Source organism: Trichosurus vulpecula, chromosome 2, assembly GCF_011100635.1.
Source record: "Trichosurus vulpecula isolate mTriVul1 chromosome 2, mTriVul1.pri, whole genome shotgun sequence".
Taxonomy (NCBI): domain Eukaryota; kingdom Metazoa; phylum Chordata; class Mammalia; order Diprotodontia; family Phalangeridae; genus Trichosurus; species Trichosurus vulpecula.
In genome coordinates, this window is record NC_050574.1 from 30,982,094 (window position 1) to 30,998,501 (window position 16,408).

The 16,408-nt window shown below is 44.8% G+C and overlaps 1 protein-coding gene across 1 annotated transcript in view; it reads left to right on the top strand.

The window, feature by feature from the left end:
• The first annotated feature begins 6,061 nt into the window (after positions 1–6,061).
• LOC118839330 (MORN repeat-containing protein 1-like) overlaps positions 6,062–16,408 on the top strand; it is an 83,966-nt gene continuing 73,619 nt past the window's right edge. The window contains exons 1-2 of the mRNA XM_036746791.1: positions 6,062–6,179; positions 8,581–8,642. Coding sequence (XP_036602686.1) covers positions 6,153–6,179; positions 8,581–8,642 — 89 coding nt within the window. The 5' untranslated portion in view covers positions 6,062–6,152. The remainder of the gene's footprint in view (positions 6,180–8,580; positions 8,643–16,408) is intronic.

A 16,408-nucleotide genomic window follows, 5' to 3' on the forward strand; every position in this document is an offset into this window, starting at 1 on the left:
CATGATTGCATAGCTAATGAGGTATCCCGGAACAAGGGAGATACTCTGGTGCAGTGCACAGAATGTAAATGAGGGTATGTGCATGTTTGACTGTCTATTGGGAATCAGTTTGTGCTTGAATGTTGAACCCTTGGGGTGGTTTGGAAACAGTTTGATGACAGGTTGAGAGAATATAAGAACATATTCTGCTTAGAAGCAGTCAGAGTTTGAGGTAATTGCTGTATGAACAGTTAAATCATTGTGCCCATGATCATGATGGTTTTAAATTGCTAAAGATAAAAACCTATAATGCTTTAAATATGCACATGCTTGTTGTCACAAAGGAAAAATACATTTGTAGCATAATTGGGCAATTATTTACTGCTGAAGGTGCCATTAAAGATTTGTTACTATGAGCCCTTTGTACCATCGTCAGAACAACAAAGGGGTTCATGAGCCACTAAATGGGAACCATTGACCTCCTGTAACAGGCTGGCGGGCTAATTTGTATTGTGGAATAGTGAGAAATTAGTTTGGAGACAGAGAGTGGCAGCAGATTCTGGAGAGCCTTGAAAACCAGGCAAAGAGTTTTAAGTTATCAAGGCAGAAGATAGTGAGCACTTTAATATTTTTAAGCAATAGGTTGTTAGGATAAAGGTAATATTCTGGGGAGATTGGCCTACCCATGGTGTGCAGAATGGATTAGATTGGTTGCAGGATCCCTTCTCTTTCATCTCTGTCTTGAGAGATGTAGGAACAATTTTCTAGACAGAAATCGCCCCACCCAGAGCCAAAACCTCATCAGTATGCCCGTAATAGAAGTAGATTTTGCTTTGGGAAATGTTACCCTGGTCATTCTCTTGCTAGTGTAGACAGACTAAAATCAAGGAATGACCCAGCACTCTTTCCTTCTGCCACCCTTTGCTCTTGAGAAGTGTGAGTGGCCACATGAAGCCCTTCCTGAGATCTGACCATACTGGAATCAGAATACGATAATCAAAATTCAGATTGTTTCAGCAGTGTTTCCTAAATCAATGTTCATTGTAATTAAGGTCTGTTAACATCATTGCTGCTATTTTAAAAATGATCAATTGTATTCATGATTGGAGAAGGAGATCTCTGTCCCTACTAGTCTCCATCTTGAAGTAAATAGCCATTCCTTACTATGGCACGCTGGTTCAGAATAATGGAGTTACTCATGCATTAGAAAACCCTGGGGTATCATCTGAGAACTCTCTTGAGCTGTGAGGCTGGTTTTCTGTAAAATTAGGGAGTTTCTTTGAAACCCTCCCACTTACTCTTTCAGTGTGTTTCCCCCTTCAAAAACCCTTTCCTCCCCCTCTCTCTCTATTACCCCCTGGTCATCCTGATAAAGTCTTATTCTCAGCTAGTGCCATTTAATTCTTACTAAGGTAATGGGGATTCCTTATAGAAAAAGAAGGCTGTTATAGAAGTCAGAGTGCTAGACTTGGAGTCAAGAAGACCTGTGGTCAGTCTCACCTTTGACACTTACTGTATACCTGTAAGTAAGTCACATAACTTTTTTCCCTGTATGGTTGCCTGCCCTTCATATGTAGCCACTTAGAACTTGAAATGATTCATTGGAGAGGGAATTCTCAGGGCTACAGCAATGAAAGAAGAAATGCCAAGCAGCAGCAACAGTCCTCTTCTCTCTATGACCACCCATAAGGAATCGTGAACCTGAGGGGGAGGAAGAGACAAGAAGAAGGCTATTTGGACCCCTAACATCGCAGAGACTTAGATCTCTGATGGTGGAATTGTGGGCAACTTGATAAGCAGTAGAAAAGATATTTGGACGCAGAAGCATACCCTGTTATAGCTTCCCAACTTGCTAAGGTCATTCCTGAAAGAAATTATTTTATGATGTGACCCTTTCAGTTTTCGGACAATCAGATGTTCTTTACCTTTTTTTTACTGTCTATCTTGTGTGTTCTGATTCATATATATTAAATCTTGTTATGTATATAGTATGTATGTGTATATATATATATACATAATGTGATATATGTGTATACATAAATATATATAATATATATGATTCATCCATATCTTCCCCACTAGAATATAAGCTCCTTGAAGGCAGGGTCTGTTTTCACTTTTTCTTTGTGTCCTCAGTGCTTAACATAGTTCTAAGAAAATAATAGTCATTTAATAAATGCTTTTTTATTGAAACATGGGTCTGGGAGCCAAGATGGTGGAGTAAAGACAGGGGCTCACCTAAGCTCTCCCAAATCCCCCTCCCAAACAACTTTAAAATAATACCTCAAAATGAATTCTGGAGCAGCAGAACCAATAAAGGACCAGGTGAAACAATTTTCCAGTCCAAGAAAACTTAGAAAGGTCTGTCTCACTGCAGTGAGAATGGAGTGTGGTCTTGCACAGCTTTTGCCTGGCAAGCCAGCATCTGCCTTGGGGATGACTGAATCCACAGAAGTGACTTCCAGAACTGTAGGTTCCCAGAGAGTAAGGGGGTTGGACAATTGGTGCAAAGGAGATTACAGGGGACGCTTTGCTGTCACTGGATATAGGACTCTGTTGTGCTGCCTATATATGGCTCTGGGTCACAGTCCCAGGGCAAGGAGGAGCACTAACATATTATAGCATGCAGCTTCAGGAGAGTGGGATTCTGGTAACAATTCCAGAGTGGGAAAGAGTGCTTGTGGTCATTCATAGACCAGAGTCCATAATCTACAACAACCTCTCCTTAAATAATACTGCCTTGGAGGAACTGAAAACTAACAGAGCCACCACCACCACCACCCCACCCCACTCCCACCCCCCAAACTAGGTCTGAAAACAGCAGCACCAAAAACCTAAAGCTTGGGACTATGTTCCCTCCAGCCTGGGAGTAGAGGCCAACTTTAAATTGGCTGGGATATGAGCAAACAACAACAACAACAAAGAACCTGACTATAGAAAGTTACTATGGTGACAAGAAAGATCAAAACAAAAACTCAAAAGAAGACAACAAAGGCAAAATTGCTACATCTAAAGCCTCAAATTAAAATAAGAATTGTTCTCAGGCCATGGAAGAGTTCAAAAAGGATTTTAAAAATCAAGTAAGAGGGGCAGCTAGGTGGTGCAGTGAGTAGAGTACAGGCCCTGGAGTCGGGAGGACCTGAGTTCACATCTGGCCTCAGACACTTGACATACTTACTAGGTATGTGACCTTGGGCAAGTCACTTAACCCCAATTGCCCTGCCTTCACCCCTCCAAAAAAAATCAAGTAAGAGAGGTAGATGGAAAATTGGAAGAGAAATGAGAGTTATATAAGAAAATCATGAAAAAGTGTCAACAGCTTTGTAAAGGAGACAGAAAAAAATACAGAAGAAAATAACACCTTAAAAAACAAAATAGACCAAATGGAAAAGAAGGTACAAAAGGTCACTGAAGAAAGTAATTCCTTAAAAATTAGAATTGGGTAAGCAGAAGCTAATGGCTCCATGAGACATCAGGAAACAATAAAACAAAAAGAAAAGAAAGAAAAAAATAGAAGAAATTGTTAAATATCTCATTGGAAAAACAACTGACCTGGAAAACAGATCAAGGAAAGACAATTTAAGAATTATTAAGAATAAAGAGTCTAAATATCATATTTTAATAAATTATCAAGGAAAACTGCCCTGATATCCTAGAACCAGAGGGTAAAATAGAAATTGAAAGAATCCAAAAATCACAAAATGAAAACTCCCAGGAATGTTATAACCAAATTCTAGCACTCCTAGGTCAAATAGAAAATATTGCAAACAGCCAGAAAGAAATAATTCAAATATCTTGGAACCACAGTCAGGATCACATAAGATTTAACAGCTTCTACATTAAAGGAGTGGATGGCTTGGAATATGATATTACAGAGGTCAAAGGAGTTAGGATTACAACCACGAATCACCTACCCAGCAAAACTGAATATAATTCTTCAGGGGAAAAAGTGGATATTTAATGAAATAGAGGACTTTCAAGCATTACTGATAAAAAGGCCAGAGCTAAACCGAAAATCTGACTTTCAAAACACAAGACTCAAAAGAAACATAAAAAAGTAAACATCAAAGAGAAATCATAAGTGATTCAATAAGGTTAAACTTTTTACATTCCTGCTTGGGAAAACAATACTTATAACTCTTAAGAACTTTGTCATTTTTAGGGCAATTCAAAGGAGTATAAATAGAGTGAACAGATGTGAATTGACTATGATGGGATGATATGAAAGAAAATAAAATCAAGGGGTGAAAAAGAGGGATGTACTGGAAGAAAGGGGAAGGGAAAGGTAGGATGGGGTAAATTATTTCATATAAAAGAGTCACCAAAAGAACGTTTTACAGTGGAAGGAAAGATGGGGGGGGGGGGCACTGTGATTGAACCTTGCTATCATCAGAACTGGCTTGTAGAAGGAATAACATACACACTCAGTTGGGTATAGAATCTATCTTACCCTATAGGGAAGTAGGAGGGGAAGAGGATAAAAGAAGGGGGGACCTAATGGAAGGGAGGGCAGATTGGGGGAGGCAGTGGTCAGAAGCAAACACTTTTGAGGAGGGACAGGGTGAAAGGAGAAAGAGAGGGATAAATGGGGAAAATAGGATGGAGAGAAATACATGGTTAGTAATCATAACTGTGATTAAAAAAAAATTTAACAAGTTCCTCTGATAAAGGCCTAAATTCTCAAACACATAGAGAACTGAGTCAAGTTTATAAGAATATGAGCCATTCCCCAATTGATTCGGATAAATGTTCAAAAGAAGTTTTTAGACAAAGGAATCAAAGCTATCTATAGTCATAGGAAAAAATGCACTATATCACTATTGATTAGAGAAATGTAAATTAAAACGACTCTGAGGTACCACCTCACACCTATCTTATTGGCTAATTTGACAGAAAAGGAAAATGATAAATGTTGGGTAAGATGTGGGGAAAATTGGAACATTAATGCATTGTTGATGGAGTTGTAATTTGACCCAACCATTATGGAGAGCAATTTGGGACTATGCCCAAAGGTCTATAAAACTGAGCATATCCTTCAACCCAGAAATATCACCTCTAAGACTGTATCCCAAAGAGATTTTTTTTAAAAAAAGGAAAAGGACCTATATGTACAAAAATATCTATGGCAGTTCTTTTTGTGGTGGTAGAGAATTGGGAATGGAGGGGATACCCATCAATTGGGAAATGGCTGAACAAGTTGTGGCATAGGAATGTAATGGAATACTATTGTGCTATAAGAAATAGTGAGCAGGATGGTTTCAGAAAAACCTGAAGAGACTGATATGAACTGATGCAAAGAGAAGTGAGCAGAACCAAGAGAACATAGTACAACTGTGAATGACAGCTATTCTTAGCAATACAATGACCCAAGACAATTCTGAAGGACTCGTGAGGAAAAAAGCTATCCACCTCCAGAGAAAGAACTAATAAAGTCTGAATGCAGATTGAAGCACACTTTTTTTTACTTTTTAAATTTTTATTGGTTTTTTCTTTGTCTGTGTTTTCTTTTATAACACAACTAAAATGGAAATATGTTTTGCATTACTACACATGTATAACCCATATCAAATTGCTTGCCTTCTTAAGGAGGGGGGAAAGGAGGGAATAGAATTTGGGACTCATTTTTTAAATGAATGTTAAACATTGTTTTTACATGTAATTGGAAAAAATAAAATATTTAAAATAAAAAAGAAGAAAATAAAGAAAGATGGGTCTGCCTCCCACATGCTGAATCTTACTCTGATAGTTTTCCAGAATGGTCCCAAGAGGCTCTATATTTGTAAGGGGCAGTTTGGCCCAATCAGATGGACTCAAAATCAAAGTCACACATACACTCACACTCACACTCACACACAGCCACATCATTCTTCAGGTTATAGACCAGTTGGTAGAATGTGAATGGTTCCTTCTTCAGCACACATTGCCTTGGCAACAGACATCAGCCTGCAGAAAGAAGACACCTCCACTTCTTCCTTGAAATCCTCCTTCTGACCTTTGGGACTCATTTCTTAGAAACCGTTTCTTTCTTCTCCTTTTTCCTAGAAGAACCTCATCTAACCTTAAACCTGGAAAACCAGACTTTTTCTTCTCCACATTATCAACAAGTCAATCACGGACACGCTGAATTTCGTAATGTCTCTCTTGCGGCGCCTCCCCCGGAATACCATCCCATCATGTTCCTGGGTAGCTCCCCCAACAAGGTAACAGATGCTTGTGGAAAGCTTTTGTTTCACATAGGCCCTCCCACCTCGTTGCCATGCACCCTGTACAGTGGGCTCACACTCACTCTCCCATAGGAGATACTCAGTGAGCTCGTGTTGATTGGTGGGCAATGTAGAATCACAGAATCCACACCTCCTAGATCCTACGTCTGAACCAGTTCTTTCTGGACTTACTTACAGACACACAGACTGTGCCGTCATCAAGGCACTGCAGTCCAAGAACACTGCAAGATTTGTTGTTGGGTTGTTTAGTTGTGTCCAACTCTATGGGGTTTTCTTGGCAAAGGATACAGGAGTGGTTTGCTATTTTATTCTCCAATGTGTCTCCATTTTACAGAGGAGGAACTGAGGCAAATTGAAATATTGGGATTAAGTGACTTGCCCAGGGTCACACATCTAGTAAGTGTCTGAGGCTGAATTTGAACTCAGATCTTCCTGGCTCCAAGCCTGTGCTCTATCCACTGCTCCACTCTGCAAGATTTACCTGCCTATAATAAATATCCTTCCCACCAGTCTGCTACTGTCCCTGGCATTTTCAGCGAGATGCACAAATTTAGAGAATCCATCCCAAATGTTCACATGGATTACTTGTGCCCGACCTATATGGTAGAACATTCTGAGCTCATACTGGTGTGATCAGCCACAGTCAGACACATTGAAACATCTAGCTTAGTGACATCATTTTGGTCCTCTTCAAGAACGAAGGACAACAACTAACCACCCCTTCTTTGAACCGAGGCATTTTCTCTGGAAGACCACTGTGAAAATGCAAATTTATTTCCTGGGACGTTTGGCCCATCGATACACACCAAGCTATTAGCACAGGTGGTTTTTATTAAGATTCCCAGTGGACAACAAAACCCTAAGGAAAAAGAGAGAAGAATGTGAAGCTGATGTGTTACAATGGGAAGGAAAGGGGTGAGAAAGGGATAGAGCAGAGAAGATCAATCAGTGAGCATTTATTAGGCACCTACTATGTGCACCTTCTACGTGACCAGGCCTCGTAAGGAGGCTCCCTCTTCAGAGGAGGAATGGGGGTAGGGGAGGGCAGAGTTGTGACAAGAAAGCATTCGAGGTCATGTGATGGGCTAAAGCTAGGGATGCAGACAAGGCCAGGGACAGTCAAACCTTTAAAGCAGCCCCATGTCTTGAATGTTATTTTCATTTAAGAGCACTCAGGGATACATAGATAACAATGAAACAGTCCTGGCCCTCCGGAAGCTTACATTGTATCAGGGAATAATATCATAATGATAACAACAATAATATTTATAACTAGCATTTATAAGTATATGGGGCAGCTAAGTAGTGCAGTGCACAAGGCATTGGGCCTGAGTTAGGAAGACCTGAGTTCAAATCCTACCTCAGACACTTACTTGCTGTGTGACCTTGGTCGAGTCACTTCACCCCATTTGCCTCGGTTTCCTCATCTGTAAAATGAGCTGGAGAAGGAAATGGCAAACCGCTCCAGTATCTCCGCCAAGAAAACCTCAAATGGGGTCATGACCGAAATAACTCAACAACAACATGTAAGTATATGCAAGAAAACTATGAGGTGATTTGGGGAGCTACCAGGAAGGGGTCAGGGAGTCCTGATATAGAAGGCAGCGTCTGAGCTTGGGATGAAATGAAGCATTCAAGAGGGGCAGGGGAGGGAAGGGGAGGAAGAATCTCAGCCAGGCAAAGGGAGACGTGCTGGGAAGATGCCCTGGAGAGGGTGTTGTGGGGGCAGGGGAAGGGCAGTCACTAGTTGATAGGAAAGACCAGGGTCAGCTTGAGAGGGAGAAGGGAAGGAAAAAGAGAGGCATTTTTCAAGGTGGGGCTGAAGGCAAGCGGCCTCCCCACGATGGTTCCATTCTGTCCCGGCCCCAAATCCTAGGCAGATGCCTCTTTGCCGCCATCCCCTGCTAGGTTCTCTCGGTCCCCTTGCCCAGGGCTTCATCGCTAGCCTCTGTCTCTGAGAAGACGGTCAGAACCCCGGAGAAGAGGCCGAGATGGAGCCGCTTTCCAGGAAGTGAGAACAGCATTTGGCAGAGGTGGGGGAGCTGCCGGTGTGTCTGTAGCTGCCGCCTTGGCAGCTGGCCCCTCAGCCAGGCCTGGTGAGGAGGCTTCCTCTTTGGAGGAGGAATGGGGGGGAGGGCAGAGGTGGGACAAGAAAGCATTCGAGGTCATGTGATGGGCTAAAGCTAGGGATGCAGACAAGGTCAGGGACAGTCAAACCATTAAAGCCACTCCATTTCTTGAAAGTTATTTTCATTTAAGAGCACAAAGGATTCTAAATTCAGTTGGTTTTTGTCTCCAGCTCCTCTAAATGGTTCACTTTGTTGTTGCTCTTCACCCTTCCTCTGCCCTCCATCCCCATCCCTCTTTCTGCTTCTAGAAAGATGATCATCCATGTTCTGAGAAGACAGGGAAATCGAAGAAAAAGATTCCACAGCGCAGGTACGGTGGACTCCCTCACTCTCCCCATCACTCAGCCAGAGGTTGGTTTCTACTTCACGAAGTGCTTCCCCCCAGATAGCGTGAGCCTGCTAACAGGTGTTTCTATTTGAGGAAATAGCTGTTTCCTTCCAGGCAATGACCAGCCTCCTGTAGGCCCTCATCATCACACCTGCACTATCCGTGCACCTGGTGGGCCCTGCTAATGTGCACCAGCCAGGCTGGTTGGCCCATGGAACCATCTTTGAAGGACTAAGTAGAAGGCTGATAGGCTTGGTTTGCTTGCAGGGGGATACATTACTGACCAAGCGCCACTAGCTATCTCTGGTGTTTTGAAGAAGTCTGGCCCTCTGGGAACCAAAGGCATGAATTTAGTTCAGTGGAGATCTCTGGGGGGAGATTCTGTCACCCAGAGTGTAAGCTCCTCTGAGGCCTGCAGAGGCTGTATTTCGGTTTTGCCCTTGTCTCCCCAGCATCCAGCCCTCAGCCTTCCAGATGAGGCTGGATCCGGGGGGATGCCCAGCACTGGGACCTCTTCGCCTTTCGGATTTCTTACTGTCCCTACAAATAGGGACATTGTTGTTTTGCACCCTCATGGGAAGTCTCTAAAATGTTGTGTGAAAATAAACTGGACAAAGGGAGTGATTAGTTTGGCTCTGAGCTCCAGAGGTGCTTCGGGTTGTAAGTTGTTTGTTTTAACCCTAGGCTATCTCGCATGATGGGCAGCTAGGTGGCACAATGGATAGAACACTGAACTCATCTTCATGAGTTCAAATCAATCCTCAGATACCTACTAGTTGTGTGACTGTGGGCAAGTCACTGAACCCTGTTTGCCTCAGTTTCCTCATTTGTAAAATGAGCTGGAGAAGAAAATGGTAAACCTGTTCAATATCTTTGGGGCAGGTAGGTGGCACAGTGGATAGAGCACCAGGCTTGGAAACAGAAAGACTCATCTTGAGTTCAAATCCAGCCTCAGGCACTTAATAGCTGTGTGACCCTGGGCAATTCAGTTCACCCTGTCTGCCTCAGTTTCCTCATCTGTAAAATGACCTGAAGAAGGAAATGGCAAAACTGCTCCAGTATCTCTGCCAAGAAAACCCCAAATGGGGCCATGAAGAATCAGACACTGAACAGCAGCAGCATCTCCCATCCTATGCCAGAATGCCTAAAGCTTTAAGAGAAATCTGAAAATTTCACAGCCCCACTTGGGAACGTGCCCACGAGGACGCGGCAAACAATCGCCAGCTGACTTTCAGAAAGGCCTGTCTTTCTGCAGAAACTGCTGGCCAACAGGCACATGGCCCCAGGTACAAAAGGGGTCCTGGTAAGCCAGGGGTTTGTGCTCGGGACCTCAGGCAGGCTGGTGAAGCCTACTGTCTCCTCAGAATCACACTTTAAGTGCATAAAATAATCTGTGTAGCATTACAAAGATATACAATTATATTGAAATACAGTTGTCAAAATACGTTTAAAAACAAGTTCATGGACCTCAGGTTAAGAATCCCTGCCTTAGACCATGCTTGTCTACTCGGTCAGTCATTTCTAAGTGACCGATGCTGCTGTCATTTGGAGATTCAGAGTGTGTGACTAGTGTTCCCAATTGCCCAGGTCCTCAAAATTGTGTATTCTTGGCCACACAGATTGCCATCCACCCACGAGGTGGAAAGGAAGCCCCAAATCCTTGCTAGCTCTCCTTTTCCTCATTATAACCACTGGGCTCTTACTCAGAAACCCCCATAAGACCCTAGGACAGGGGCGGGGAACCTGTAGCCTCAAGGCCTCGTGTGGCCCTCTAGGTACTCCAGTGCAGCCCTTTGACTGAATCCAAACTTCACAGAATAAATTTAGATTCAGTTTGGAACAAGTTTGGATTCAGTCAAAGGGCTACACTTGAGGACCTAGAGGGCCACACGTGGCCTCAAGGCCGCAGGTTCCCCACCCCTGCTCTAGGAAGTATGAGCTTTTAAGAGCTGCCCTCGTAGCGTGAAAGCAGAGATCTGATTGCTCCACATAAGATTTAAAAAAAAAAGAAAAGAAAGAAACAGATATTAAAAAAATAAGAACAGGTTGATGGGGATTATCTTCCTGTATGATTCCAAGGGAGATTCTTCCCCACTCTGAGCCTCCATCTCATCATCTCTATCAATAAAGACCTAACAGTTCTTTCACTCCCTGCCTCACAGGGCTGTTGGGGCGGAGGTGGGGTAGGGAGCCCTTTGTAACTCTTGGAGGGCTATCATGATGGGAATTACCATCCTGAGAAGCAGACCATCAGCCTTTCTTAGGAAGTAAACAAGGATATTTTTGTTGCTTATATGTCTAATATTATGTTATCTGAGACTTTATTTTTTTTGGAGGGGGGAAGGCAGGGCAATTTGGGGTTAAGTGACTTGCCCAAGGTCACGCAGCTAGTAAGTGTGTCAGGTGTCTGAGGCTGGATTTGAACTCAGGTCCTCCTGACTCCAGGGCTGGTACTCTACTCACTGCACCACCTAGCTGCCCCAATATTATGTTGTCTGGAAAAAAAACGTTTTAAGGTTTGTTGTTTGAAGTCTTTATATTTTTGCTTTAAAAAAAAGCATTCGGCCTGCTATTCCTTTTCTTCAAAAGATTGATGCTGAAGGATTCAGTTCCACTTGCCTTAAGAAAACAGGAAGTTTAAATGCCATCCTGCCACACAACTAAACCCCCCACCTCCACCTTGACCCTGGAACTTGACTATAGGACGTGAGGGTTCCTTTGGCATCCCTGACAACGGGGTCAATGGAACATCTTGTGTCTCGAGCACCGGGCAATCTTGAAACCGCCCTCAACACCAACTCAAAACCTTTCCTGGGGTTCCCTACAAATGAGTGGCACAAAGGAAGCAGCCAATCTGAAAGGCCGCCTTCCCAGCAGCAAATACCAGGAGAAACAAGCCACCGAGAGGGCAGCCCGTGGCTAGCCTGTTCATTCCTGAGCTTTTCACAAGTGGAAGAATGGCTGACAAATAAGGCTGCCGGGAGGCAAAGAATACACAGTTGGACATTTGTACTGAAGTAAGGCCTGGTGCATGATACAAAGGGAACCGAGAGATTTGCTGCCGAATCTGTCTCTCTTCTGATGAGCAGACACTCGTCTGCTTGGGGAAAGAGGCGCAGCCTGGAACAGGTGTCTGACTGTGCCATCTGCAAGGTGGGATGTCTGGAAACAATGGGCAGGGGTTGGAATGGTGTTCAGGCTGGCTCAGACTGCTTGAGTCTCTGCTTTCACCGAATGTCCGGGTGTGTCTGTTCGTTCTCTCTGAGTCCGGCCCTGGAGAGGTCTGGTAATGGGGCAGAATTTTTTTCCCATCATGTTATCAGAGTAACACAAAGAGAACCCTAAGCCTCTTTGTTGGCTGACCCAGGACCCAGATCGTGGACAATCTAGCTGGCCACATGTAATCAGCTCCACTGAGATTAATGAGGAATGAAAACAGAAATCATGAGAAATGCAAGCCAGCCCAGAGTCTTTCCTGGAGTTGATTAAAGGCAGAAGGAATATTCAGACACACTGGAACCTAGCCAACCAGCTAACATCATCTCCAGGCCTAGGAAATGTTCTCGTGGGGTAGATCAGAACCAAAGCCCAGTTTTCAGAAAGGAATTTTCTCTGTGGATCAGATCAGATTCCTCAGGCCAAGAGGAACATGATACACAGGGCCCAAAGTGCAGAAAATCTTCCAGGGTGGAGGCTAATGACTCTATCAGAAAGTATTGGCAAAGCCATGTCCAATGTAAGGTCGTCCAAATGTGCTCAACAAATTCACTGTTCATTGTTGATCATGTATGTTGAGCCAGAAGGGATTTCGAGGGCCATCGATTAATCAACAGTCATTATTAAGCACCTACTGTGTGTCAGGCACTGTGCTAGTCCAACCCCCTCAACTATTAGATGGGGAAAATGAGGTCTGGGGAAGTTAAGTGAATATCCCAAGGCTATAGAGACCACGCGGACAAAGGTTTTCAATCCAGGTCCTGCCTTGTCTGACTTCCGAGACAATAATGAGTGAAGTGAGTTACTCTTGAGTTCTATACTATTGGAAGACTTCAAGTGGCCTCATTCATTCATTCAATGAACATTTACTGAATATCTGGGGTGTGGGGGGGCATCCAGGAGGACTAGCACCTCTTGTGGGAGGGCTTACCAAGCCCTTATCAGGGCTGTTCCTCCACCTTTGGCATCCACCTGTCCCCCAGCCCTCACCTATGGCTCCAATAAGCTGTAGCATGCACAACAACCACACCCTGGTAAACTGTCTCAGCAGATGGACCAAAACAGATTGAGGGTAACCAATGGGCTTCAGGCCTGTCAGTGAACAGGGGGAAGTCTCCCCCAAAGAAATGGGTAGATGAAAACAATTTGTTCCAACAGCCATGAAGGTGGCTGAAGCAGGCGCGGTGGAGCGTTTAGAGCTTGGTCAGGATCAAAGATGCCAAGGTCATGCCCTGCATCATGGGCCATCACCAGTAACCCTGACTTTTGTCCTGCTGCTGGACTTCGATGACTCTGGAAGAGAAAGTGAGGCTGATGACTTTGTGCCAGTCTGCCTCACTTAAATCCAATTCATCTTCGAGACATCACCCCAGAATATCATTGGTCCCCTTTGGAAATGAAGGACGAGACACAACTATTATATTAAAAGTGCTGGGCTTGGGGAGAGGGGTAGGCGAGAGAATATATCACATGCATACCCTCAGATGAAAGAAAACCGCCTAATCTCAGACTTAGGAGATCGCTGCCTCATCCATTAGTCATTGGGGTCCTTCATTTCTCTCCCACCCAACCTGTCATTCAAGTGACCTGGGGTTGCCAGCTCAGAGCTCAGTGGCCATATTGTACAGTGCAAAAAGCACTGGCTTCACATTAGGAAGACTGGGGTTTTAAGGTTATAAAAATATAGATTTAGAGCTTAAAGGGACCTTAGAAGTTGTCAGGTCCAACTCCTGTTTTTACAGAAGAGCAATTATTGTTGTGTTGTTTGACCATGTCCCTTTATGACCCCATTTGGGGTTTTCTTGGCAAAGACACTGGAGTGGTTTGCCATTTCCTTCTCCAGCTCATTTTACAGTTGAGGAAACTGAGTGAAATGATTTGCCCAGGGTCACACAGATAGTGATTTGCCATTTCCTTCTGCAGCTCATTTTACAGATGAGGAAACTGAGGCAAATGGCGTTCAGTGGCTTGCCCAGAGTCACACAGCTAGTAAGTGTCTGAGGTCATATTTGAACCCAGGACTTACAGATTCCAGGCCCAGTGCACTATGCACTACGGCACTACCTAGCTGCCCTGTAGATGAGGAAACAGAGACCTATAAAAGGTTGTGTGGTTTGCCCAGAATCATGCAATCAGTAAGTGTTCGAGGTAAGTTTGAATTCAGGTCTCCCAGACTCTGGGTCCAGGGCTCTATCTAGTGAATATCCTGCCCCCAGCACTTACTACCTTCGTGACCTTGGGTGGGTCACTCAACCTCTAGGGTCTTCGTTAGACCCATTACCTCTGAGGTCTCTCTCTGATCTTCTCTGATCCTATGGCTTCAGAACCCAATTTTCCATCCCTGGGTCTCCGTTTTCTTATCTGTAAAATGGGTGTTTGGACTCTGAGGACCATTCTGGGTTAAGGAGCCTAAGCCTAAGGCAGGCTTCCTTTGAAGGGCTTAGGAGGCAGAGGAAGCCTCCCGCTGTCCATTGGATCACCCCTCGCCAGCCTGGTCAGAAGGCGTCTCTCTTTTAGACATTTCCACTTGGAGAGAGGGCTGCCCAAAGGCCTCTCTTCTTCAGGGACTTTTCCCTAGGGAAGAGGAATCTTGTGAGGGCGGCCTTTCCCAGGGGAGGCCGCCCTAAACCTAATCTACCTGAAGTGCTTATGCAAATGGACTAGCTCCGATAGCTGTCCTAAGCAGGCTTCTTATCTTTCCTATCTAATCTTTTTAAATATTTTACTTGGGTAAAGTGCCTCCGCTGACAGTGTCTAGGAGGCTCCGGTGGGGGTGGGGATTGGAGAGGTCACAGCTTTGAAACAGGGAAGGAGTTAGGCACATCCTGGGGGAGGAGAATTTCTGGGAAAGCCAAAGGGGAAGGGGGACTGAAGAAAGCGCCTTAAGGTCTTTTGGCCTCCCCACTGCCCCCAGCCCAAACCTCCCTGGGGCCAGAGCCTTCCTTGCTCCAGTCCAGTGGCTACAGTGGCTCCGAATGAGGAAACCCAGCTCCCCTGGCCCCAGCCCCCACATTTCCTGCACACAGGCTGGGAGAGATGCTTTACACACAGGGAAGTGGCCAGAGAGAGGCCGGCCAGCCTCGCCCTCAGCCAGCTGGGCCCAGTGCCAAGTGTGTCTTTGGCATTCTCTCACCTTCCCCTTCTGCACCACTTCAAATGAGATAATGTAGGCAAAGTACTTTGTAAACCGTAAGGCCCCATATAAATGTCAGCTATTTATCATGGTTACTGTTGTTCCTTGCCTTTACCCCCAACCCCCAGACATCTGGGCTCTCATGCCACTCCCATGTCCGCACCCCTCACAAGGCCTGACCCCCCAGCTGCGCCTGGGCTTGGGGTCTGTCTTTCTGCCATGGTGCTGCGTCTGAGCTAACTCAGTGCTGGCAACTGGCATGGTGGAATGGCTCTGAAATAGACGAATACTAATCTCTGTCTGACTCCCAGGCCAGTGCTCTATCTGCTGTGCCACCTAGCTGCCCCCAAAAAACAAATCATTAACGATCACCCTGTCCAAGATCATTTGAGGAGAGACAAAAGTATACTAGCTACTAAGGAGATCAGGAAAAGCTTCCTCCAGGAAGTGACAGATGAGTTGAACCTGGAGGGGAACTGAGGGTTGGACTTGTCAGAGGTGAAGAGGCAGGAGGCACAGCTGGGCCAAGTCCCAGAAGTGGGAAATGAAATTCCAAATACAGGGAACAGAAGGCTGGCCAGTTTCCCTAGAAAATAGAGTACATGGAGGGGAGGAATGTGCACCAAGTCTGCAAAGGCGGGAAGAAGCAGATGCATTCGTATTAAAGGCAATCGGGAACACTAGAGGTTCTTGAGCAGTAGAATGACACAGTTAGACTTGTACTTTAAAATATCACTTTATTAGCTATCTGGAAGATGCATTAAAGGTGGGGAGACTGGAAGCCAAGATTCCTCTTATCAGCCCTCTGCAATAGTCCACATGGAGGATAAACTACTTCCTCCATGTGCAGCTTTGGGCCTCAATTTCCTCTGATGGGTCCTATTAGACGGCCTCTGAGGTCTGTTCCAGCTGCTACTGTGATGCCATGACCTCGAGTGGTGGCCGTGTGAGTGAAACCAAGGGGATGGAAGCAGGAGGTTCCAGGAGACTTTACCAACGTCCCATTGGTATCCCAACCTAGAGCTGAGTTCTGTTCAAGAGAAACATGACCGTTGGATGAAGCAGTGGAAAGACCACAGCAAGGAGCTTCTCTGGATGGAGACAACAGGGAAGTGCTTGAGGAGATCATGCAAACAAATCTCATGACCTCATGGTGAAGCCGGGGCCAGGAACCGCCTTATAAACATCAGAGGTCCAGAGTCAGTGTCACCAGTGAGTGCTGGCTCCTCAAGGCTGATAATGACCAGCCTGCCAAACCGATGGTATTTTGGACCTGAGAAGATGGACTTAGATCAGATTGGATGGTTCTTTTAATTTCTTGGCACTCTTTGAAATAGCTATCCTGTATAAAGAGAGAAGCAAAAAGACTAAAATCTCACATTCAGTGAATCCATCTCAA